Consider the following 27,666-nt stretch of genomic DNA (forward strand, 5'->3'; position numbering starts at 1 on the left):
TGATGGTTGTCCACTTAAGAGCTCTGAATTTCAGCAGCACCGAAAGCTCTGCTTCCAACCTAAGCACCAATGTCAGTGTTCGGGACACCTTGGTTCCCCAGGACACCCTCGACCTGAGCAGGCAAGGCCACACGGTGGTGGCAGTATGCCTTGGGCTCATTTTGGTCCTGGGATTCTTCAACAACCTTCTTGTCCTGCTTATCTTCGCAAAGTTTCGGTCGCTTTGGACGCCCATAAACCTCGTCCTTCTGAACATCAGCGTGAGCGACATCCTCGTGTGTATTTGTGGAACTCTATTCAGTTTTGCGGCAAGTCTACAGGGGAGATGGCTCATTGGACACCATGGTTGCAAGTGGTACGGCTTCGCCAATTCGCTTTTCGGTGAGTTTTTCAAATATTTCAACAGGCAGCGAAAGCCATGTAGCCTACACTTTGAGCTAACCTCCATGTGAAAAAAGAAAAAATATTTTGCATATAGTAGTTTCTTAGCCTGAGCAACTTTACTGGCAAAAGGGCATGCAAATCCATCAGATCATTACTGCTCGATCAATTCTTAAATAAGTCCTCCACGCTCATTATGAAACGTCTCAGAGCACAATTCATCATCAATTTATGACTGTATATCCTATCTAATTAATAAATGAATGGTATTTTATTCCTCCCTGTGCTTGTAAAATGTTCATTAACCTACATTTGAATATGAAAACAGTCGAACATGAATGAAAAACGGTTGCATAAAGCTTTAGCAAGAGCAAGAGACATTTGCATTCAACCTTTATACCAAAATGGATTCGTTTCTGTGTGTGAATAAGTTTCAATGTGCACTTGACTGGGAAGCTTGACATAGTAAGTGTAGTGACTTTGCATAGGACCTTAAATGTAAAGCATGTAGACTATTCTAATGTATAACCCCATAATGAGACCGCCCATTCAACACAGAGTACAACAGCCTACCCCTTTTAGATCAGCCACTCATACAAATTGTACACTTCTCACCTGTCATCTCTCCTTGCATGTCTCTGGATCCAAAATTGTATAACCAAAATTGATTGAATTATAATCTGTGGGTGTTTGACAAATGCAGTTCATTATGTTAAATAAAGGTTAAATAAAAACATGTTGGTGTCATTCATGTTTCTGATTAAAGTGTACAAAAAATGGCTATAATTTTTAATGAGCTTGGCAAATACTGTACATAAATTGTCAAAGCAGTTTATTGGTCCAATGCTGTGACATTTGAAACGCACACAGGTCCCAATCGCACACTTACAGACAGGCAGAAAGACAGGCAGACATGCGCGTGCACACACACACACACACACACAGTATAGAGATGTATAGCACGTCAGCACTAAAAGCCAACTTGCAGTGTTTTCTGACTTCATGTAGGAATATAATACTGCACCATACATTTTCTTACTGTCCTGTGTGGCATTGCATGCCAGCTCTCTCTTGGGTTTACAAAATATTACTTTTAACATTTAGCTAAATGTTACCAAAATTGGGCAAAACAGAGCTAATGATTGTTATGTAACCTCCCATTCTCCTTAGCATCTGAATTCTCAAACTGGTGAGAAAAGAAATGGTGATACCTGGCATCTGTTATAACAACACCAGGCACCCCATGACACCTTGATAACCTCCCCCTCATTTCTCTCTCTCTCTGTCTCTCCTAGGGATCGTGTCCCTGCTGTCTCTGTCCATTCTGTCCTATGAGCGCTACGCCACGGTGCAGCGCTCCACCCAGGCTGACGTGTCTGACTTCAGAAAGGCCTGGCTGTGTGTGTGGGGCTCCTGGCTCTATTCCCTGCTATGGACCCTGCCCCCCTTCATGGGCTGGAGCAGCTATGGCCCGGAGGGGGCCGGGACCTCCTGCTCTGTCCAGTGGACCCAGCGCTCTCCGGCCAGTGTCTCCTATGTGGTCTGCCTGTTCATCTTCTGCCTGCTGTTGCCCCTCATGATCATGGTCTACTCCTACGGCGGGATACTGGTTTCCATCAGGGGGGTGAGTGGTAGAGGTCGACCGTTTTAATCGGCATGGCCGATTTGAATTAGGGCCGATTTAAAGTTTTCATAACAATCGGTAATAGGCATTTTTGGACGCCGATTATGGCCGATTACATTGCAATCCACGAGGAGACTGCGTGGCAGGCTGTGACCACCTGTTATGCGAGTGCAGCAAGGAGCCAAGGTAAATTACTAGCTAGCATTAAACTTATCTTATAAAAAAAATAATCTTAACATAATCACTAGTTAACTACACATGGTTGATGATATTACTAGGTTAACTAGCTTGTCCTGCGTTGCATATAATCAACACGGTGCATGTTAATTTATCATCGAATCACAGCCTACTTCGCCAAACGGGGGATGATTTAACAAAAGCGCATTCGCGAAAAAAGGACAATCGTTGCACCAATGTACCTAACCATAAACGTCAATGCCTTTCTTAAAATCAATACACAAGTATATCTTTTTTTAAACCTGCATATTTAGTTAAAATAAATTCATGTTAGCAGGCAATATTAATTAGGGAAATTGTCACTTCTCTTGCGTTCAGTGCAAGCAGAGTCAGGGTATACGCAGCAGTTTGGCTCGTTGCGAACTGTGTGAACAACGACCTAACAAAGACCATAATTAATTTGGCAGTATTTTACATAATTATGACATAACATTGAAGGTTAGGCAATGTAACAGCAATATTTAGACTTAGGGTTGCTACCCTTTCAATAAAATACATAACGGTTCCGTATTTCACTGAAAGAATAAAGTTTTGTTTTCGAAATGATAGTTTCCGAATTTGACCATATTAATGACCTAAGGCTCATATTTCTGTGTGTTTATTATATTATAATTAAGTCTATAATTTGATAGAGCAGTCTGAATGAGCGATGGTAGGCAGCAGCAGGCTCGTAAGCATTCATTCAAACAGCACTTTCCTGCGTTTTCCAGCAGCTCTTTGCAATGCTTGAAGAACAGCGCTGTTTATGACTTTATGAATCTCAACTCCCGAGATTAGGCTGGCAATACTATAGTGCCTATAAGAACATCCAATAGTTAAAGGTATATGAAATACAATTGGTATAGAGAGAAATAGTCCTATAATAACTACAACCTAAAACGTATTAACTGGGAATATTGAAGACTCATGTTAAAAGGAACCCCCAGCTTTCATATGTTCTCATGTTCTGACCAAGGAACTTAAATGTTAGCTTTTTACATGGCACATATTGCACTGTTACTTTCTTCTCCAACACTGTGTTTTTGCATTATTTAAACCAAATTGAACATGTTTCATTATTTATTTGAGACTAAATTGATTTTATTTATGTATTATATTAAGTAAAATAAAAGTGTTTATTCAGTACTGCTGTAATTGGCCAATTTTTATATATATATATATATATATATATATACATACATACATACACACACACACACACACAGTGGGGAGAACAAGTATTTGATACACTGCCGATTTTGCAGGGTTTCCTACTTACAAAGCATGTAAAGGTCTGTAATTTTTATCATAGGTACATTTCAACTGTGAGAGACGGAATCTAAAACAAAAATCCAGAGAATCACATTTTTAAGTAATTCATTTGCATTTTATTGCATGACATAAGTATTTGATCACCTACCAACCAGTAAGAATTCCGGCTCTCACAGACCTGTAAGTTTTTCTTTAAGAAGGCCTCCTGTTCTCCACTCATTACCTGGTCCTCCAATAATCGGCGTTGAAAAATCATAATCGGTCGACCTCTAGTGAGTGGGACTCAGGTGGGGGAAGGTCCATTTTGAAAGCAGTCAATACCAGAAGTGAATTGAAGTGTATGAATTGAAAATGTTTCCATTCATGAACTGAACTGAATTTCAAATTCTCATGTTCTTCTTCCTAAATGGACTCCAACCCTAGAGTGGTGCTGTCACTCATTGGTGGTTGGCTACATGGTGTCTGGTGCCTTATTGAGACTCATGATGAAGATCATGAGATTATGATGAAGTGTGCACTCTGGTGCTAATGAAGTGTGCACTCTGGTGCTAATGAAGTGTGCACTCTGGTGCTAATGAAGTGTGCACTCTGGTGCTAATGGAGTGTGCACTCTGGTGCTAATGGAGTGTGCACTCTGGTGCTAATGGAGTGTGCACTCTGGTGCTAATGAAGTTTGCACTCTGGTGCTAATGAAGTGTGCACTCTGGTGCTAATGAAGTGTGCACTCTGCAGCTGGTTATGTATGCGGACACCGGACACCGGACACCGCTTCAAATGAGTAGATTTGGCGATTTCAACCACATCGGTTGCTGACGGATGTATAAAATTGAGCAGAGAGCCATGCAATTTCTATAGACAAACATTGGCGATAGAATGGCCATACTGAAGTGCTCAATGACCTTCAACGCGGCACCGTCATAGGATGCTACCTTTCCAACAAGTCAGTTCGTCCAATTTCTGCCCTGCTAGAGCTATCCTGGTCAACTGTAAGTGATGCTATAGTGAAGTGGAAACGTCTAGGAGCAAAAACGGCTCAGCCGCGAAGTGGTAGGCCACACAAGCTCACAAAAAGTGGCCGCCGGGTGCTGAAGCGTGCGGTGCGAAAATATTGTCTGTCCTCGGTTGCAACACTCACTACCGAGTTCCAAACGTCCTCTGGAAGCAACATCATGGGTTTCCATGGCCGAGCAGCCGCACACAAGCCTAAGATCACCATGCTCAATGCCAAGCGTTGGCTGGAGTGGTTTAAAGCTCGCCGCCATTGGACTATTTTTCATGGATCGGACTAGGCCCCTTAGCACCAATGAAGAGAAATCTTAACGCTACAGCATACAATGACATTCTAGACAATTCTGTGCTTCCAACTTTGTGGCAACAGTTTGCCCCCGTGCACTAAGCGAGGTCCATACTGATGGTTTGTCGAGATCTGTGTGGAAGAACTTGACTGGCCTGCACAGAGCCCTGACCTCAATCCCAATGATAATCCTTGGGATGAATTGGAACGCTGACTGCGAGCCAGGCCTAATCGCCCAACATCAGTGCCCAACCTTACTATTGATCTTGTGGCTGAATAGAAGCAAGTCCTCGCAGCAATGTTCCAACATCTATTGGAAAGCCTTCCCAGAAGAGTGGAGGCTGTTGTAGTAGCAAAGGGTGGACCAACTCCATATTAATGGCCATGATTTTGGAATGAGATGTTCATGTAGTGTATCCTGGTCAAAATCAAGCTACTGTTGGGTAACTGAAAAACATTTTATACCAATGATATTGGTAGTTCATACGGGTAATTGTAGAATGCATACCAAAATAGCTTTGTTTTTGATGTTGACAGACCGTACTGTGGCTGCCCGCATAATGGTTCAAGCCAGACCATGATTCACCATTATACACAGTTATGGACCCTACTCAGCCTTTGTGCTTCTGAACCCATTATCCCTTTGACAAACAGTGTAATTGGAATAGAAAGGCTGTCTGGATATATCTGTCTGGCTGGATGATTGGGAGATATTATTACATTTATACGGAAGTATTTCCTTCATTTAATGACTGGAGGCCAAAACCAGATAGCACTACACAGTACAAACAAGATGTTTCAAAAACACATACGGAGACACAATCTAGATCATTTCCTCAATGTATTTTTTACCACTGCTGTGACCATGCTATAAAGATCTATGGTAACATGTATTATGGAGGAAAATAGTTAATGTCTATTAGGAGAAGCAGCTAGATATTGGCTCATGGGCAGTGTCCAATTAACATGTAGCCCAGTGTTTTCATGGCTATTTAAGTGATGGAGGCAGGCTCTCTGGGAAGTGATGGAGGCAGGCTCTCTGGGAAGTGATGGAGGCAGGCTCTCTGGGGAGTCATGGAGGCAGGCTCTCTGGGGAGTCATGGAGGCAGGCTCTCTGGGGAGTCATGGAGGCAGTCTCTCTGGGGAATCTGGACCTGGTTGTGTTCAACCCTCCTTAGGTTTTTGTGAATTATCCTTGCCTTTGAGGGGCTTTTATAAACCCTGGGCATCTGGCTCACACAACCAATTTGTAATTAATGGGTTCCAATTGGTGGCTGCCTGCCCTGCTCAGAATGCCCTCGCCTTATGCTACCCACCAGCGCTACTCCATGAATGAATCATCTAGGAACCATTTTTGGGCTGTGGAATAGGCCCGTTACTATTGGTGACAATCCAGTTATGTAAGTGTCTCATTTTCAAGTTTGTTGAAGCCTGTTCAGCTGAGGGGACCAGCGCTGCAGACCTGATTACTTGTGAATTTCCGCTTCGCTGATCCACCAGTCAGTCACCTTCCTTCTGAAGCGCCCCCCCCCCCCAGGCTTTTCTTAGAAACCAAGCGCCAGCTTGTGGAGTAGTACCGTCATCTGAGAGGTGAATTACAATCCACCATGCAGTGACACATCACACAGAGAAATGACATTCATATGAAGATAATCAGTATGGATCAAGGGTGGTATTTTATGGTTGGGCCTCACTGCACATCTTAATTCCAGGCACACTGTTGGTCATAAAAGCCTCTCCCATGGTCTCACATCACTGTGAGATTTATCATGCCATAACTGTGCCTCAGAATAAATGTCAATACGACGGCATCCTAATGTGTTACTAAAATGCATGGCCAAATCTCCAGGTGTCACAAAGGTACCTTTTTATCAATTTCCTGAAAAGAACAGTCTGAGCCTCCAAGATAGAAGTGTCTGCTTCCTTTGTGGGTCTGGAATAGAGAAATCCAGGCAATACACCGGAAATACCCTTTGTGATGGCTTGGCAGCAGTAGAATTCCTAGTACATGTTTAAGAAGATTGCGTATGTAACAGAGGTTATGGCCTACTCGGCCGGCAACAAGGCTGTGTCTAATTGAGCATCAGTGGTGGTCGTTGCCGTTTAAGATGAGGGAGGAGGATTACTTTTTTTATGAACATGGCCTTATTTCTATTACAACATATTGGATGACTGTTATTCATATTCCATTCACCCAGCTCAATGTAATATTGATAGGTTTAGGCTACTACATGATACTCACATTTTCCCTGTGCCCATCATGAGGTTGCTACAACCTAGCCTATGAACGAAGGTTTACCAGGTAGGTGCACAGGTTGAGAGAGTTTTCAGTAATCAAGGTAACAGACAGTGACACCTTCAATACCACCTTGCACACTCTTGCCTGCATCTAGCTGATTTATGGTGTAATCATTAGTCCAACAGTTGCAAACGAGTTTCTATTGGACAAATTCAGGTATCCCCGTTTCATTCCATTTGCTTCCATTTAAGAAAAGGTTTTCAACAGAATCTGTGCAATGAATATCCCAATGATCACACGCAAACAGTTCACTTTCATAGCAGCCCCGTTCAAACAGCTCATTGTACATATAATTCCTTCTCGCCTCTATCTACGCGCTCTCCTCTCACGTTTTTTTCTTCGCTTGTGGACTTCAGTTCACAACACATCAGCTGTGTCTGTGACTAGGAGAAAAAACCTTTCCAAGCTGAACCTTCATATCATGACCGCTACACACAGCCTACATTGTTGTCATGTCATAGTCAACATAGCTTACTAACACGTTAGTAAACCCGCTACAATCAAGCAGTACAGTGTAGTCAGCAGCAATCAGTTTAGCAGTTACACCGGAGGGCCTCGGTGGCAATAAATTAATAAAACCAAAAGCTTACCTTGACTTAGAGTCCCAGTGTTAGATAGACAGCTAGCTAACATAGTATCCCTGTCTGTTTGAGTAAGCTAAACTGCATTTGACACTAGCTAAGTGAAAGAAAATATACAATGAAATATTGCTCTCTCGCTTCACTTTCATTTTTGAAGAAATTAATTTGTTCAAAACTGTTCAACTATTGTCTTTCTCTCTTTGAGTAAACTACTCAACACATTTTATGCACTGCAGTGATAGCTAGCTGTACCTTATGCCTCCATTCCTAGATTCATTCTCTGATCCTTTGATTGGGTGGACAACATGTCAGTTCATGCTGCAAGAGCTCTGATAGGTTGGAGGACATCTTCCAGAAGTTGTCATAATTACAGTGTTAGTCTCTGGAAGGGGGTGAGAACCGTGAGCCTCCTAGGTTTTGTATTGAAGTCAATGTACCCAGAGGAGGACAGAAGCTAGCTGTCCTCCGGCTACACCATGGGGCTACCCTGCAGAATGATTCTGAGGCTACTGTAGACTAGGGTTAAATGGCGGGAACCCGGTTACCGATATGTACCGGGATTTACCGACCAAAACCATTCCCCTTTCCCAGGATAAATAACTGCATGAAACCAGTAAATTATAATAAAGTATTTACATGAACAGCAAGGTGTGAAATGGAACTGTTAAACTATATGCAAATCTAAATCTGGCTACTCTATGGCTTCTGCATGATTAATCATCAATGCTCACGGAGGGGACAGGCCGCCCATCTCAGTATGTAGCGCAGTTCACAATGCATGTAGACCAATCATCTCATTATGATTATTAACTTTTTTTTTGTGACAGGTAGGCCTGCATTTGCTGCAGCATAGTTTATGCTACAGTAATATAAAGACCGAATGCACTTCTAATTAATCCATCTCCATCTGGCTTTTGGGATCAACTTGTTTTTTTATTGGAAAGATGTGTTTTTTTTTATTGCAGCTGCAGAGTTCTAAAACAGCTTATCACTCGAATATCATTGCTTTAAATCAGTGCACGCGCGAGCACTCTCTCGCAGTCTTTCTCTCTCCCCATCAACTCCATTCAAATTGCACCCAAAATAGATAATCTTCTAGATGGATAAATAGTCCTATATATATATATATATATATATATATATATATATATATATATATATATATATATATATATATATATATATATATATACTGTAGATGTCCTAGCCTACCTCTTTCAGGTAATACATTCCATGCAGTTTTAGCCTTATATTTAGCTAATTAATGATGGGTTATGCATAATAAGCTTCTAACTTATAGCCTCTCTTGCACAATAAGCTGTGCTTTGCTGGCCTCTATCCTTAGCTCTTGGAAAAGCTAGACTAGTATAGCTTGCTGGACATTGTAATTTTTTTTTTAGCATTTCTCATACCAATAGACTATTCGAGGAGGGACACAAGCTCTTATTTGCTGAATGTTAAATACATCAGCCAATAGAACTTACTGGTAGTTTTGAAAGGAGCAAATTTGTTCTATATTAATCAAGGATGTCATTAGAATGATGAAGATAAGGACAATGCAACTTATTTCATTTAACTGTTGGAAGCGAGGAAGGAATGAAGCAACAATAGAGAGAGAGAGAGGAGGTACAGTAGGCTAATAACATTAGGGGAAATATTATGAAAGGTAGGCCTATGTATGCGTCAGACTACTAATTATAAGCCTATTATATTAACAAAATTAGAATCAAATTCGCTAGCCACATGTGCTGAACCAGAATTGTAAGTTTTCTCCCTGCTTTATTGTGGTTTGAAGGTAATTCCAGTCCATTGAATACAGTATAAGACAATACAGTTCATTCAAAATGATTAACCTACTGGAGCTAATTTCATTTATTTACCCAAGTGAGCATATAGCTAGCTACATCTATGGGCTTTTATGTTTTTCTGTCATGCTTAAATGTGCATTAGCCTCTATCATACAGTACCCGTTGTCGTGTCTGTGACTATCATTAAATGTGAAGACTGTATATTATCAAATCAATTCTCTGTGTAATTTAATTACGCGATTAAACTAATCATGTAACTTTAACTAGGAAGTCGGGGCACCATGGAAAAATTTTGTTTATAGAGTCGCTATTTCCCAAACCGACTCTTCAGATATTTTAAAATCTTATCAAAACAGACCCTTATTAATGAATTGTACCTCATCAGTTCTCATTACTGAATATCGCAAACCCTTGGCTATCTGCACAAACCCTAGCCTCCATAATGAATCGGCTTAATTAATTATTTACTAACTAACTAATCAAATCACAGAAATACATAAACAAACAATATAGTTATTGGTTACTAACACAATGCATTGAATAGTCCCTAGTGGGCTAAACCAGTATGACGGCTTGGTAGACAATGGAAAGAGGTGGGGACAAATAATTAAGCCAATGTGTATATCGCTGATTCATTATGGAGGCTAGGTTTTGTGCAGATACCCAAGGGTTTGCGACGTTTAGTAATGAGAACTGATGGGGTACAATTTATTAATGAGTGACTGTTTTGATAAGATATGAAAATATCTGAAAAGTCGATTCAGGAAATAACTAAATAACTAATGACAGTAAATATTTTCCTGTGGTGCCCCGACTTCCTAGTTGATTAAAGTTTAGATGATTAGTTTATCAAATCAATTCTGTGTAATTAAAATAAGTCTTCACATTTAATGATAGTCACGTTACGACATATAGTGCGCCGTGTGAGGAATCTAAGATAGAATGAGGCATTTATTTTGATTCAGCCTGTATAAATTTGAAAAGCAGATTGCATTATACACCCAGATTATGCTATACAGCAGGGGAGTTGTAGACAGGAATTATTGGTTGTGTGTGTTTACCCATATAAGTTGTCCTGGTGTCGCGTATCTGATGACGTCAGGGTGTCTTATGAGTTGGTAAAGTTAGTGATAAAATTTCTAGTACTTGGATAACAATCCAGCTATTTATAGAAATTATAGAAATTGACGCGTTGGGTCAAATGTGCTATTTCTGTCTCCCGAGTTTCAGAACCGGGTAGACTCGGTCATTATTAATTTCTCGAGCGAGGACACAGAGGCAGCCGAGGAGGAGGTATTAGCTTGACAAAGCGATAATTCTCTGTCCCTCGCGGTCTCAGTAGCGTGAGTAGACTCTGTGTATTTCTTTGTTTACCACGCCTTCCAGTTAAACCATTCCCATCTTTAAAGGGATTCTATGTTATGCTTGAAAGTGTACAAAGTAGGATTAGCTTGCACGAGATGCTACAGCTAACAAAGGCAAAGTAACTATTTCGTTTTTCCTGTGTCACGTTGAAATTCCGCCGTCTTAAGCGACTTAAGTCCCGCCCTTTGTACTTCCATTTGATTTCAGCTTTCTGCGTTCAGTGACCCCTGGGGGTGAAGAATCGGCAGGATTATTTTTTTTTTTTTTTAAATCATCATTTGTGACACCCAGTGTGTATCACGTTTATATCAAGTGGTTACTAATGTTATCCAGCCAATCTCAACAGATGGGGTATAGTTGTCTCTTTCAAGTGAACTAATAAGTAAAATTGCCAGACTTACCTTTTTCAAATTGACATTTTAAATAATTTCCAAATTGATTGGTTTCTGCAAATGAGACAATTTTCCACATTAACCTTGATACAGCAACGCTCTCAGGTTAATTAAAGTTGAATTCCCAAATAGCCTATACAGGTTTGATTTATCATTAACATTGATTAATCAGTCAAATTTGCTTTTGCAAAGCTCATTCAGTACTTCCCATTATCAGAAACCATCACTCCTGTGTTCCAATGGCACGTTGTGTTAGCTAATCCAAGTTTATAATTTTAAAAGGCTCATTGATCATTAGAAAACACTTTGGCAATTATGTTAGCAGAGCTGAAAATTGTTGTCCTGATTTAAAGAAGCATTAAAACTGGCCTTCTTTAGACTAGTTGAGTATCTGGAGCATCAGCATTTGTGGGCACAATTACAGAGTTAAAATGGCCAGAAACAAAGTTTCTTCTGAAACTCGTCAGTCTATTCTTGCTCTGAGAAATGAAGGCTATTCCATGTGAGAAATTGCCAAGAAACTGAAGATCTCATACAACGCTGTGCGCTACTCCGTTCACTCAGATTGCAACACGTAAGGGAATCTCCAGAACACTCTTCTGATGCTCAGCACACGTCACTAATAAATAGAACCCTTCATTCAGGAGGAAAGTTATTAGAAGTCATGAACCATAATCACACTGCGTATGACTGTTTCAGTGCTTACTTCCGTCTTGAGGGTAACTCCTCCGTGGATGACATACAGTTGAAGTCGGAAGTTTACATACACTTATGAGTCATTCAAACTCGTTTTTCAACCACTCCTCAAATTTCTTGTTAACAAACTATAGTTTTTGCATACAGACAGTTTATTTCACTTGTATCACAATTCCAGTGGGTCAGAAGTTTACATACATGTACACTAAGTTGACTGTAAACAGCTTGGGAATTTCCAGAATATTATGTCTTGGCTTTAGAAGCTAATTGACATCATTTGAGTCAATTGGAGGTGTACCTGTGGATGTATTTCAAGGCCTACCTTCAAACTCAGTGCCTCTTTGCTTGACATCGTGGGAAAATCAAAAGAAATCAGCCAAGACCTCAGAAGAAATTGTAGACCTCCACAAGTCTGGGTCATCCTTGGGAGCAATTTCCAAATGCCTGAAGGTACCACGTTCATCTGTACAAATAATAGTATGCAAGTATAAACACCATGGGGCCATGCATTCGTCATACCGCTCAGGAAGGAGACGCATTCTGTCTCCTAGAGATAAACGTACTTTGGTGCGAAAAGTGCAAATCAATTCCAGAACAACAGCAAAGACCTTGTGAAGATGCTGGAGGAAACAGGTACAAAAGTATCTATATCCACAGTAAAACGAGTCCTATATCGACATAACCTGAAAGGACACTCGGCAAGGAAGAAGCAACTGCTCCAAAACCGCCATAAAAAAGCCAGACTATGGTTTGCAACTGCACATGGGGACAAAGATTGTACTTTTTGGAGAAATGTGCTCTGGTCTGATGAAACAAAAATATAACTCTTTGGCCATAATGACCATCGTTATGTTTGGAGGAAAAAGGGGGAGGCCTGCAAGCCGAAGAACACCATCTCAACTGTGAAGCACGGGGGTGGCAGCATTATGTTTTGGGGGTGCTTTGCTGCAGGAGGGACTGGTGCACTTCACAAAATAGATGGCATCATGAGGTAGGAAATTGATGTGGTTATATTGTAGAAACATCTCAAGACATCAGTCAGGAAGTTAAAGCTTGGTCGCAAATGGGTCTTCCAAATGGACAATGACCCCAAGCTTAAGGACAGCAAAGTCAAGGTATTGGAGTGGCCATCACAATACCCTGACCACATCCTAATAGAACATTTCTGGACAGAACTGAAAAGGCGTGTGTGAGCAAGGAGGCCTACAAACCTGACTCATCATCTCTGTCTTGAGGAAGGGGCCAAAATTCACCCAACTTATTGTGGGAAGCTTGTGAAAGGCTACCCGGAACATTTGACCCAAGTTAAACAATTTAAAGGCAATGCTACCAAATACTAATTGAGTGTATGTAAACTTCTGACCCACTGGGAATGTGATGAAAGAAATAAAAGCTGGATAAATCATTCTCTCTACTATTATGCTTACATTTCACATTCTTAAAATAAAGTGGTGATCCTAACTGACCTAAGACAGGGAATTTTTACGAGGATTAAATGTCAAGAATGATAAACTGAGTTTAAATGTATTTGACTAAGGTGTATGTAAACTTCCGACTTCAACTGTATCTATGAAATAGACTCCTTCATACCTATCACCACTATAATGGTGTAAGACACATTGACGTGTCGTAAAACTACTACAGGTCCCCTTAACATATGTCTTGAGGTCGACATCAATTCTTACTGACCTCCAGGCATTGACCTGAAGATTATCTGATGACATCAGACACATTCTTGTCACGCCCTGACCTTAGAGAGATGTTTTATTTCTCTATTTGGTTAGGTCAGGGTGTGATGTGGGGTGGGCATTCTATGTTTTGTTTTCTATGTTTTTGCCGGGTTTGGTTCTGTATGTCTTCCCAGCCTGGTGAGTCCTGTGCCTGCTCCCAGAGCCAGGACTCCTGTGTGTCTCTCCAGCCCAGTGATGATCCATGGCAAGAAGCCTCCAATGATGATCCATGGCAAGAAGCCTCCAATGATGATCCATGGCAAGAAGCCTCCAGTGATGATCCATGGCAAGAAGCCTCCAGTGATGATCCATGGCACGAAGCCTCCAGTGATGATCCATGGCACGAAGCCTCCAGTGAGGAGTCATGGCACGAAGCCTCCAGCGACGGCCTCGAGTCTGGGGCCCCCAACGAGGGTTCCCAGTCCGGGTCCTGCGACGAGGGTGCCCAGTCCGGGTCCCCGCACCAGAGGCGCCACCAAAGGGGGGTGAGCCAGAGGTGGAGCGGGGTCTACGTCCCGCACCAGAGCCGCCACCGCGGATAGATGCCCACCCAGACCCTCCCCTATAGGTTCAGATTTTGCGATCGGAGTCCGCACCTTTGGGGGAAGGGGGGGGGGGGGGGGGGGGATACTGTCATGCCCTGACCTTAGAGAGCCGTTTTAGTTCTCAATTTGGTTAGGTCAGGGTGTGGTGTGGGGTGGGCATTCTATGTTTTGTTTTCTATGTTTCGGCCAGGTATGGTTCTCAATCAGGGACAGCTGTCTATCGTTGTCTCTGATTGGGAATCATACTAAGGTAGCCCTTTCCCTCCTTTCAGTGTGGGTAGTTAACTTTGAAGCTTCACGGTCGTTTTGTTTTGTATTGTTTTTGTTGGCGACATTCTAATAAAGAGAAATATGTACGCTCACCACGCTGCACCTTGGTCCACTTCTTTCGACGGCCATGACAATTCTGAACAGGTTGCAGCCTACCCGGATACTTGGTTACTTGGTATGTGCGCTTGTGTAAGCACAGACACACACGTACAACGGCACATGTAATAAGGATTTATACTTGGATCACTTAAGCGTCCGAGCAAAATAGCAGCCTTTGTAAAGTTGAAAATTTACTTTGAGGCCTTTAACTCTACAGCTGCAGTACTCACAAGTTTCTCTAGAGGTCCATAGGTCATCCCTGTAGACTGCCCGAATCTGGTGCCTTGCAGCTGTAGACTTATCATGTAGTTATCAACTTAGGATAGCGCCCTAAGCAACACCACAAATTAGGAACGCCCTAGATATGACATTAGACAATGCCATGATAGGTTCATTTTGCCGACCATGAACGTATGTAGAATACAGTCCAATTAGATGGTTTGATAATTAGATTTTGTATATCATTTGTTTATGCTTTTATTCCTTTTCCTTTCAATTCCTTTGACACTTAGGAAGTGATAGAGCCTTAAACAAAGTCCCCATACAACCATCAGTTAGTGCCACAATGCCGCTCAATGGGAAGAAATGTAATTATATATTTTGAGTGTGTGTGTGCGTTGTTAACATCTGCCTAAGTTACTGTCCAGATCTTCCTGTCTGGATGACCAGACGATGGGTACGGAACGGCGATCCCAATCCGGACATCCGCTGCCCATCCTTGTGGTGGACTGCTCCGCTTTCAGAGAGCCTATCAAGGTCAACCACCAGAGGGGGACTGCAACGATGATCCACAACCAGGACCTCACGTGGTCGTTAATTTTTTATGTTGGTTTGCAACTTGCAGGATAATCACAAGATTGAACCCACCAGAGGGGGACTGTCACGACGTGGCCCTTTTTGGGTGTATATCGTGGCTCCCCCCTTTCTCTTTCTCTCCCACATCAGGTTTTACAACGGTCATAAATACTTGGTAGAAACTGCCATGCAGTGTTGCGGGAGAGCTTCTCTTGCCAAAACTCCTATGCCCTAAAATGGGAGAATAAAACAATATTTATATTTTTGTGAATGTGGGAATGGTCCGTGGACACTTAAGGGACAGTCATGTCGAGTGTGTTTCATTTGGTGATCTCATGAAGGACAGGAAACACTCATTACTGTATCTTTGGTTGTGTACACTTCTTAATTATGGGGTTTACATCTAAATATTGTTAAACGTATGTGATTAAACATTAAACTATTTGTGAAAAGATGCAATGTGATGTTAACCTTCTAAATGAGAAAATATGGGTTTTCATATAAAGTTAACCAAATCAGTGGCCACTCCCACATGAGCATAGTCGGCGTCACTGTCAGTGAGACTATCGATCACTACAGAATAAAAGCAAATCCAAGACGTAGAATTACTAGTCTGCAGCTGGAAATTATGTAAGTCTAGTACGAGAATACCGACAACTGCGGAAACATCTATTCCATGCAACGACCATCTGTACGCCTGATGTATCCATTACAACAGAAACTATCCAGAGCCGCTGAGTAAGCGACAACTACGAAAGACATTGTAACATCTGGGGAAGTTAACCAGAGACTTTCTGATGAACTGACTCTCCGACAGACGGACCGGCGATTCCAAAAGAGAAGACAACGACATACGGGCGTAAATATATACATTGCAATTATTTTCGAATGAGCGGCTGTTCATGTGCAAAGGATTAGCATTTCAATTAATATAATTATCAACTGTTTGTAGTGAATCCATTTGGTCTTTCCCGCTTTTTATCTGTCCCCACCCCTTTCCATTGTCTACCAAGCCATCATACCGGTTTAGTCCACTAGGGACTTATCAATGCATTGTGTTAGTAACCAATAACTACGTAATGATTACAAATAGAATTGATTTGATAAAATAAGAGTCTTCACATTTAACGATATTCACATTACGACACAGTCAAAAGTTTGGACACACCGACTTATTCAAGGGTTCTTTATTCTACATTGTAGAATAATAGTGAAGATGTCAACTATGAAATAACACATATGGCATCATGTAGTAACAAAAAGTGTTAAACAAATCAAAATCTATTTTATATTTGAGATTCTTCAAAGTAGCCACGCCTTGATGACAGCTTTGCACACTCTTGGCATTCTCTCAACCAGCTTCATGGGGTTGTCTCCTGGAATGCATTTCAATTAACAGGTGTGCCTTGTTAAAAGTAAATTTGTGGAATTTCTTTCCTTAATGCGTTTGAGCCAATCAGTTGTGTTGTGACAAGGTAGGTAGGTAGGTAGGTAGGTAGGGAGGGAGGGAGGGAGGGGGGGGGTTATACAGAAGATAGCCCTATTTGGTAAAAGACCAAGTCCATATTATGGCAAGAACAGCTCAAATAAGCAAAGAGAAATGACAATCCATCATTACTTTAAGACATGACGGTCAGTCAATGTGGAAAATTTCAAGAACTTTGAATGTTTCTTCAAGTGCAGTCACAAAAACCATTAAGCACTATGATGTAACTGGCTCTCATGAGGACCGCCACAGAAAAGGAAGACCTGCAGAGTTACCAACCTCAGAAATTGCAGCCCAAATAAATGGTTCACAGAGTTCAAGTAACAGACACATCTCAACATCAACTGTTCAGAGGAGAATGAGTGAATCAGGCATACATAGTCGAGTTTCTGTAACAACAAAAAACTACTAAAAGACAGCAATAAGAAGAGGAGACTTGCTTGGGCCAAGAAACACGAGCAACGGACACTAGACCAGTGGAAACCTGTCCTTTGGTCTGATGAGTTCAAATTAGAGTTTTTTAAATTCCAACTGCCGTGTCTTTGTGAGACGCAGAGTAGGTGAACGGATGATCTCCGCATGTGTGGTTCCCACCGTGATGCATGGAGGAGAAGGTGTGATGGTTTGGGGGTGCTTTCCTGGTGACACTGTCAGTGATTTCGAATTCAAGGCACACCTTAAAACCAGCATGGCTACCACAGCATTCTGCAGTGATACGCCATCCGATCTGGTTTGCGCTTAGTGGGACTATCATCTTGTTTTCAACAGGACAATGACCCAAAAACACACCTCCAGGCTGTGTAAGGGCTATTTGACCAAGAAGGAGAGTGATGGAGTGCTGCATCAGATGACCTGGCTTCCACTATCACCCGACCTTAACCCAAATGAGATGGTTTGGGATGAGTTGGACTGCAGAGTGAAGGAAAAGCAGCCAACAAGTGATCATCATATGGGAACACCTTCAAGATTGTTGGAAAAGCATTCCAGGTGAAGCTGGTTGAGAGAATGCCAAGGGCATGCAAAGCTGTCATGAAGGCAAAGGGTGGCTACTTTGAAGAATCTAAAATATATTTTCATTTGTTTAACACTTTTTGTTTGGTTACTACATGATTCAATATGTATTATTTCATTGTTTTGATGTAGAAAATAGTCAAATAAAGAAAAACCCTTGAATGAGTAGGTGTGTCCAAACTTTTGACTGGTACTGTATATGTATTGGATAACAGCACAGTCATTTGGGATTTTTTGGGCTCATTAAAAGGTATTTAATTTATTTAACTAGGCAAGTCAGTTAAGAACAAATTCTTGTTTACAATGACAGCCTACCCCTTTCGGATACTGGCCCAACCCTCTAACCACTAGGCTTCCTGCTGCTCCATTGATGTATGACTCATCAGGCTCAGGTAGCATCAGGTGTCAATTTTCGATCAAAGCTCTAATCAAATCCAGACAGGCCTATTTATATGCTTTTATAATGCTTTTGAATGACAAGTCCGGTTTTCGTGGGAAATACCGGGTTACCTGGGAGAAAGGTTATTTATTCTTAGGAGGGAACACATGTAGAATACTGGTAAAATAGTCAACCCTACTGTAGACCTTCATTGCAACACAGTGTGTTTAACACCTTAACATCATACATGACCAGCACTACAGCATTACAAGTGGGGTGCTACACATTGGTAATAGCAAAGATAATACAACAGTATAATGAATGCAAAGCTTTGTCAGACAATTTTCTTCTCCCCTCCTGTTCCCAGGTGGCTAAAATCAACCTGCTGTCGGCCCAGAGGCGAGAGCAGCACATCCTGCTCATGGTGCTGTCCATGGTGTCCTGCTACCTGCTGTGCTGGATGCCCTACGGCGTCATGGCCCTGGCGGCCACCTTCGGCCGGTCAGGCCTGGTCACCCCCGTGGCCAGCGTGGTGCCCGCCGTCCTGGCCAAGAGCAGCACCGTAATCAACCCTGTCATCTATGTGCTGTTCAACAACCAGGTGAGAGGGGGCGCTAAAGGACGGACCAGAGGGACAATGGTGTTGTTCACCTGTCGTGTAGCCTTTACAGTGGTGGGGAGAAACGTATATGCAGCTTAGAAAGCCTTATGACAGCCTGGCATGTGAGTAATATACAGTGCATTGCGAAAGTTTTCGGCCCCCTTGAACTTTGCGACCTTTTGCCACATTTCAGGCTTCAAACATAAAGATATAAAACTGTATTTTTTTTGTGAAGAATCAACAACAAGTGGGACACAATCATGAAGTGGAACGACATTTATTGGATATTTCAAACTTTTTTAACAAATCAAAAACTGAAAAATTGGGCGTGCAAAATTATTCAGCCCCCTTAAGTTAATACTTTGTAGCGCCACCCTTTGCTGCGATTACAGCTGTAAGTCGCTTGGGGTATGTCTCTATCAGTTTTGCACATCGAGAGACTGAATTTTTTTCCCATTCCTCCTTGCAAAACAGCTCGAGCTCAGTGAGGTTGGATGGAGAGCATTTGTGAACAGCAGTTTTCAGTTCTTTCCACAGATTCTCGATTGGATTCAGGTCTGGACTTTGACTTGGCCATTCTAACACCTGGATATGTTTATTATTGAACCATTCCATTGTAGATTTTGCTTTATGTTTTGGATCATTGTCTTGTTGGAAGACAAATCTCCGTCCCAGTCTCAGGTCTTTTGCAGACTCCATCAGGTTTTCTTCCAGAATGGTCCTGTATTTGGCTCCATCCATCTTCCCATCAATTTTAACCATCTTCCCTGTCCCTGCTGAAGAAAAGCAGGCCCAAACCATGATGCTGCCACCACCATGTTTGACAGTGGGGATGGTGTGTTCAGCTGTGTTGCTTTTACGCCAAACATAACGTCTTGCATTGTTGCCAAAAAGTTCAATTTTGGTTTCATCTGACCAGAGCACCTTCTTCCACATGTTTGGTGTGTCTCCCAGGTGGCTTGTGGCAAACTTTAAGTGACACTTTTTATGGATATCTTTAAGAAATGGCTTTCTTCTTGCCACTCTTCCATAAAGGCCAGATTTGTGCAATATATGACTGATTGTTGTCCTATGGACAGAGTCTCCCACCTCAGCTGTAGATCTCTGCAGTTCATCCAGAGTGATCATTGGCCTCTTGGCTGCATCTCTGATCAGTCTTCTCTTTGTATGAGCTGAAAGTTTAGAGGGACGGCCAGGTCTTGGTAGATTTGCAGTGGTCTGATACTCCTTCCATTTCAATATTATCGCTTGCACAGTGCTCCTTGGGATGTTTAAAGCTTGGGAAATCTTTTTGTATCCAAATCCGGCTTTAAACTTCTTTACAACAGTATCTCGGACCTGCCTGGTGTGTTCCTTGTTCTTCATGATGCTCTCTGCGCTTTTAACGGACCTCTGAGACTATCACAGTGCAGGTGCATTTATACGGAGACTTGATTACACACAGGTGGATTGTATTTATCATCATTAGTCATTTAGGTCAACATTGGATCATTCAGAGATCCTCACTGAACTTCTGGAGAGAGTTTGCTGCACTGAAAGTAAAGGGGCTGAATAATTTTGCACGCCCAATTTTAAAGTTTTTGATTAGGTAAAAAAGTTTGAAATAATCAATAAATGTTGTTCCACTTCATGATTGTGTCCCACTTGTTGTTGATTCTTCACAAAAAAATACAGTTTTATATCTTTATGTTTGAAGCCTGAAATGTGGCAAAAGGTCGCAAAGTTCAAGGGGGCCGAAAACTTTCGCAATGCACTGTAGAGGTGAAAAAAACGCACACCTATTTAGGCGAGGTGCTGGCTAGCGGAGTAGAACACTTGACAAATTAAAGGAGAGCCGCACACTCAGATGCAATAATTTAATAACCTAATAACCAACGTTTCGTCAGACAAGCTGTCTCCATCAGGGTATAATGACAAACACTGCAGGTCACTAGTTTATATAGTGTCAAAGGACACACACAGGTGTCTGTAATCATGGCCGGGTATGGCCTGATATCATTGGTTGATTGTCAGATATAAAAATAACATACCAAAAACATGAATGGATAGCATACGATCATAGATACAATTTGGCTGCATAAGCCTACAAACATTTACAACAGCAAAATCACAAGAATGGCTTCAGATCAAAGTCTACGTTAAGACCGAGGGAGCAAGGGTCTTTAAATTAAAGATCCAGGCAGCCTCTCGTTTTAACAATAAATTGTCCAGGTCACCCCCTCTCCTAGGGAGGGTGACATGTTTAATGCCGATGTAAAGTAGGGACGGAATCGAGTGGTTTGCTTCCAAGAAGTGGGCCGCAACTGGGTAAATCGAGTTCTGTCATGTTCTGAGATTTGTCCTTTTAATTTGCGCTTTGTTTTACCCACATCGTTTTTACCACAAGGACAAGTTATAAGATAAATAACTGCCTTAGTGGAGCACGTGATAACACCTTTTGATTGGGATCTGTTTCCCTGTTTGGGGGTGTTTGAAGGAACTACATTTATAAGTGCCATTGCATGTAGCACAGCCATTACACTTGTAGTTTCCATCCAGTAGGGGCAACAAATAGACGTTGTGCAGGGATATCTTGGGGTGGTAAATCAGAGTTTTGTTTGTTTTGTTTTGAATTTTCTCAATAGCAATATTAGTCGGACCATTTTTGTACCCCCTCACCTTGCATTTTCTTTGCTTCTCAGCCATATTTCTGTCTAAATCGGATTTAGTTTTTTTGCAAAGTCTTTTGATTCGACAGAATTGGCTGTAGGGCAAACTGTTTTTCAAGGGATGCGGGTGACAACTTTCAGCCCTCTACGAACTGTTACGATCAGTAGGTTTCCTGTAAAGATCAGTGTATAGAACATTATCCTCACACAAGATCAGGAAACTGATTTGACGTGTCAGACTGCATAGTAAATCTCAGATGCTCAGAACAAGAGTTAAGAAAAGCAGGAAATGCCTGGAGCTGTTTTGCATCACCCCTCCATAGAACAAAAATATAATCAATGTACCATTTCCAATTAATGATGTTGGGCAAGAAAACATTTTTGATGGACTGTTTCTCCATGTAACCCACATACAAATTAGCATAGTTAGGAGACATGGGGGATCCCATAGCAGTACCCTTCGTCTGAATAAAGAAATAATTTAGAATCATGAAGTAGTTGTGTGTGTGAGAGTACTATTTCAGCCAATGTTATAATGCCTGCACTGGAAGTTAGTTAATTTGGGTCACGTTGCAGAAGAAAATGTAACAGCGTCAATACCGCCCTCGTGTGGAATATTCGTCATTAAACAAAGTATTCTCAGGGAGAGGATCAAGAGATTCAGTAATAGAGATCACACTGCTGGTGTCCTTCACAAAGGAGGGGAGCTGTTCTGCGAGTGGTCTAGTAAAAAAGTCAACAAAAGTCAATAGAGGTGCCGTTACTGCATCAAGGGCCGCTACAATAGGGCGCCCAGGAGGTTTTGTAACATTCTTGTGTAATTTCGGCAAAGTATAAAAAGTAGCAATTTTAGGGTGTTGAATAACCAAAAAAGAACATGACTTTTTAGCTATCTGACCAGAACTTAAATACCCATGTAGGACAGTAAAGATTGTGTTCTGAAATTGGGCAGTGGGGTCACTTCTGAAGTTCTTGTAAAAGGTGTTGTCAAGCAGTTGTCTATGACACTCATTTGCATAAACTGTCCTATCCATGAGTACAACCAACCCACCCTTATCAGCAGGGCGGGTAAGGACTGACATAACGGATTGTAAATCAAGCAGAGCTTGTTTTTCATTCCTGAGGTAAATTCTGGAAAGATATGTACTCCTGTTTGTTCTTAAGGAGATTAACAACATATTATTCAACGAGTCTGCAATACGTCTCAATAGAGTGATTGCGATTGGATGGAGGTACAAAATAACACCTACTTCTAAAAGGAGTCGGAGGATGTGCAGGTGAGAAACCTACATGTTCAGTAGAAATATCACTATTAGGGGAGAAAAAGTGTTCCCTTAAATGGATGTTATATCGGCATCGAACATGACAATTTATTGTTAAACGAGAGGCTGCCTGGATCTTTAATTTAAAGACCCTTGCTCCCTCGGTCTTAACGTAGATTTTGATCTGAAGCCATTCTTGTGATTTTGCTGTTGTAAATGTTTTTAGGCTTATGCAGCCAAATTGTATCTAGGATCGTATGCTATCCATTCATGTTTTTTTATGTTATTTGTTATATCTGACAATCAACCAATGATATCAGGCCACACCCGGCCATGATTACAGACACCTGTGTGTGTCCTTTGACACTACATAAACTAGTCACCCCGCAGTGTTTGTCGTTATACCCTGATGAAGACAGCTTGTCTGTCGAAACGTTGGTTATTAGGTTTTTCAATTATTGCATCTGAGCTCCTAGAGTGTGCAGCTCTCCTTTAATTTTTCAAGCCTGGCATGTGAGGCCAGAAAGACAATCACACACAGCCCCCAGAGTCCATACTAAGGATACCATTGAGGTATCATTTTAGAGGTATGTCCTAACATGTTGACATGATGTTTTTGCTAAATGCTCTATTTCACATTCATGGACATGATTACTTTAGCTTGACAGGCTAATCATGTATTTTGTTATGAGAGCTCAGTTAATAAAATGTATAAATGGGGGTTCAAGTGCTTGTGACAGCCCACCTGTCAGTGAGGAGCAGAGGGGGACTGGGTGAAGGGACACTGCTAACATCCCCACACGGACTACTGACAGTGACACCCTAACTCCTGTCATTGCGGGGACACAGTATTGTGAGGACACAGACTCCCAGTAATTACTTTGCACCTCTCATCGCCCTCTGCCTCATAGATACTACCTATGACACTTACAGTAAGAACAGGCCGGCTGACATACTTAGTTTGGCAGCTACCTTAAATCCCATTTGTCTTCTCTCAGGGCACTTGAACCAAGAAGAGGTGTCAAGTATCAACACACCACAGGAGGTTGGTGGCACCTTAATTGAGGACGAACTTGTGATAGTGGTTGGACCGGAGTTAGTGGAATGGTATCAAATACATCAAACGTGTTTAATGCCATTCCATTTGCATTATTATGAGCCGTTTTCCCCCTCAGCAGCCACCACTATTACGAAGACTTCATTTGAAAATTTTAATAGAGAACACATACTAGCAAACTAGGTCACTCTATGCTCTCTTTATGCAGCCTGGTCTCATAGACTAGACATAACATGTAAATCTGGAACACTCAAATTAGTATGATGCTATGTTTGGTATGGTGACATAAGACAGAAGGTTACTGTTTGAAACTCATCATAGAAAACTTGATCATTTTAGCTAATTAGCTACTTTAACTACTTACTATGTTTTAGCTACTTTGAAAGTACTTAGCATGTTAGCTAACTCTAACCTTAACCCAAACCCCTAGTCTAGCTAACGTTAGCCACAACAAATTGGATTTCATAATGTTTTTTAAATTCGTAACATATTGCACATTTAGCAAATTCTTAACATATACGAATTGTAATTCATGAACTACGAAATGGATGATGGACATCCACAAATAAACACACGAAACCTATCATACTAAATGGAGTGTCTCTGATTTACATACAGAATAATATGAAATGCTCTGAGACCAGGTAGCTTTCTTTGGATGAGTTTGATCAAATCAAATTTTATTGGCCCAATACACCTATTTAGCAGTTGTTATTGCGGGTGTAGGAACAGTAGTATCTAACAGTGCAGTAGTATCTAAAAATAATTCACAAAAATACACATAAATCTAAAAGTAAAAGAATGGAATTTAAAAATATATAAATACTAGATTGAGCAATGGTGGAGTGGCATTGACTATAGTAGAATAGAATACAGTATATATACATATGAGATGAGTAAAATCAGTATGGAAATATTATTTAAACATTATTAGTGACTAGTGTTCCATTATTAAAGTGGCCAGTGATTCCAAGTCTATGTATATAGGGCAGCAGCCTCTAAGGTGCAGGCTTGCATAACGGGGTGGAAGCTGGCTAGTGATAGCTATTTAATGACCTTAAAATAGAAGCTGTTTTTCAGTCTCTCGGTCCCAGCTTTGATGCAACTGTACTGACCTCACCTTCTGGATGATAGCGGGGTGAACAGGCCATGGCTTGGGTGGTTGATGTCCTTGATTATATTTTTGGCCTTCCTGTGACATTGGGTACTGTAGGTGTCTTGGAGGGCAGGTAGTTTGCCCCTGGGGATGCGTTTGGCAGATTGCACCACCCTGCAGTTGCGAGCGGTGCAGTTGCCCTAACAGGCGGTGATACAGCCTGACAGGATGCTCTCAATTGCACATCTGTAAAAGTTTGAGGGTTTTTGGGGGCCAAGCTGTTGCGCCTTCTTCACCACACGGTGTGTGAGTGGACCATTTCAGATGGTCAACGATGCGTATGCCAAGGAACTTGAAGCTTTCCACCTTCTCCACTGCGGTTCTTTCGATGTGGATAGGGGCGTGCTCCCTCTGCTATTTCCCTGAAGTCCACGATCAGCTCCTTTGTTTTGTTGACATTGAGTGAGAGGTTATTTTCCTGGCACCACTCTCCCAGGGCCCTCACCTCCTCCCTGTAGGCTGTCTCGTCATTGTTGATAATCACGCCTACTACTGTTGTGTCGTCAGCAAACTTGATGATTGGCCACGCAGTCATGGGAGAACAGGGAGCATAGGAGGGGGCTGAGCACGCACCCTTATGGGGCCCCTGTGTCAAGGATCAGCAAAGTGGAGGTGTTGTTTCCTACCTTCACCACCCAGGGGGGCGGCCCATTTGGAGGTCCAGGACCCAGTTGCACAGGGCGGGGTTCAGACCCAGGGCCCCGAGCTTAATGATGAGCTTGGAGAGCTCTATGGTTTTGAATGCTGAGCTGTAGTCAATGAACAGCATTCTTACATAGGTATTCCTCTTGTCCAGATGGGATAGGACGGTGTGCAGTGCAATGGTGATTGCATCGTCTGTGGATCTATTGGGGCAATAAGCAAATTGAAGTTGGTCTAGGGTGTCAGGTAAGGTAGAGGTGATATAAACCTTAACTAGCCTCTCAAAGTACTTCATGATGACAGAAGTGAGTGCCTCGGGGCGATAGTCATTTAGTTCAGTTACCTTTGCTTTCTTGGGTACAGGAACAATGGTGGACATCTTGAAGCAAGTGGGGACAGCAGACTGGGATAGGGAGAGATTGAATATGTCCGTAAACACTCCAGCCAGCTGGTCTGCTCATGCTCTGAGGACGCGGCTAAGGATGCCGTCTGGGCCGGCAGCCTTCCGAGGGTTAACACGCTTAAATGTCTTACTCACTTCAGCCACGGAGAAGGAGAACCCACAGTCCTTGGGAGAGGGCCACGTCAGTGGCACTGTGTTATCCTCAAAGCGGGTGAAGGTGTTTAGCTTGTCCCGAAGCAAGACGTCGGTGTCAGCAACGTGGCAGGTGTACCCTTTGTAGTCCGTGATTGTCTGTAGTCCCTGCCACATACGTCTCGTGTCTGAGCTGTTGAATTGCGACTCCACTGTCTCTGTACTGTATTTGATTGCCTTACTGAGGGAATACTTACACTGTTTGTATTCAGCCAAATTCCCAGTCACCTTGCCATGGTTAAATGCGGTGGTTTGCGCTTTCAGTTTTGAACATATCCCAGTCTGCGTGGTCAAAACAATATTGAAGCATGGATTGCGATTGGTCAAACCAGCGTTGAATAGACCTTAGCATGGGTACTTCCAGTTTGAGTTTCTGCCTATTGGAAGGGAGGAGCAAAATGGAGTCGTGATCAGATTTGCAGAAGGGAGGGTTAATCATGAAACATACACCCCTGCCTTTCTTCTTCCGGGAGAGTTTTTAATGTTTTATTCCCGTCTGATGCGATGTACTAAGAACCCAGATGGCTGAATGGAAGGGGACAGTATATCCCGAGAGAGCCATGTTTCTGTGAAGCAGCGTATGTTACAATCCCCGGTGTCTCTCTGGAAGGAGATCCTCACCCTGAGCTTGTCTACTTTTATTATCCAGAGACTGAATATAAGTAATATACTCTGAAGAGGTGGATGGTGTGCACGCCTCTGGAGTCTGACTAGAAGTCCACTCCGAATACCTCTTCTCCGCTGGCGGTGTTTTGGAGTAGCCTCTGGAATAAGTTAAAATGCCCTGGGGGGTACAAACAAAGGATCCAATTCGGGAAAGTTGTATTCCTGGTCGTAATGCTGGTGAGTTACCGCTGCTCTCATATCCAAAAGTTATTTCCGTCTGTATGTAAAAACACCCAACAAAAATTCTAGGATAATAATGTAAGAACTAACACAGTTGCTTAGGAGCTAGAAGCAGAGCTGCCATATCTGTCCGATGCCATCTTACTGTTGTGTCAAATGCTATCGCCTCAGTGTGTGAGAGTGAGATTTATACTCAAAGTGACTTGTGTGTGTGTGTGTGTGTGTGTGTGTGTGTGTCAGTTTTACAGATGCTTCGTGGCCTTTGTGAGATGCAGAGGGGAGCCCCAGTCTGTGTACGGCTTTAACACCCAGCAGAGCAGCAGAGAGGAGAACGCTACCCCCGGTAAACCCCTTTCATGCCCCTCTCTAGCCCCAAAACAGCCCTCTCTTTGCTCCCCACACACAGAGAGCTACAGGAGCCCCAGCAATGCCCCCCTGTGTGGCCTGCGGAGGGAACGGCGCACCATGTCTCTGGTGGTCCACTACACCCCTTGAGAACCTCCTCTACTGGGCTGGGGGAACCACACTCTGAGGTGAGAGAGGCTCAGAGAAAAGATAGCCACCTGCATTCTCCTGTGGAACCTTTGAATTCCTTTGTGACCCACTAGATGAGCAA

The 27,666-nt window shown here is 42.2% G+C and overlaps 1 protein-coding gene across 1 annotated transcript; it reads left to right on the plus strand.

The window, feature by feature from the left end:
* Window positions 1–2: 2 nt before the first annotated feature.
* LOC139365819 (teleost multiple tissue opsin 3a) lies at window positions 3–27,545 on the plus strand. Its single transcript, XM_071102890.1, has 4 exons — window positions 3–381; window positions 1,677–2,005; window positions 18,611–18,844; window positions 27,291–27,545. The coding sequence occupies exons 1-4, from the start codon at window positions 3–5 to the stop codon at window positions 27,543–27,545; spliced, it is 1,197 nt and encodes a 398-aa protein (XP_070958991.1).
* Window positions 27,546–27,666: the final 121 nt, after the last annotated feature.

The sequence above is a fragment of the Oncorhynchus clarkii genome, chromosome 14, assembly GCF_045791955.1.
Source record: "Oncorhynchus clarkii lewisi isolate Uvic-CL-2024 chromosome 14, UVic_Ocla_1.0, whole genome shotgun sequence".
In the NCBI taxonomy this organism is placed as follows: domain Eukaryota; kingdom Metazoa; phylum Chordata; class Actinopteri; order Salmoniformes; family Salmonidae; genus Oncorhynchus; species Oncorhynchus clarkii.

Excerpts from the sequence above, each read along its gene's own strand:
- LOC139365819 (XM_071102890.1), top strand. The coding sequence starts at position 3 with ATGGTTGTCCACTTAAGAGCTCTGAATTTCAGCAGCACCGAAAGCTCT. Across the intron at positions 382-1,676 it reads CTTCGCCAATTCGCTTTTCG|GGATCGTGTCCCTGCTGTCT; the intron begins GTGAGTTTTTCA and ends TGTCTCTCCTAG. Across the intron at positions 18,845-27,290 it reads ATGTGCTGTTCAACAACCAG|TTTTACAGATGCTTCGTGGC; the intron begins GTGAGAGGGGGC and ends TGTGTGTGTCAG.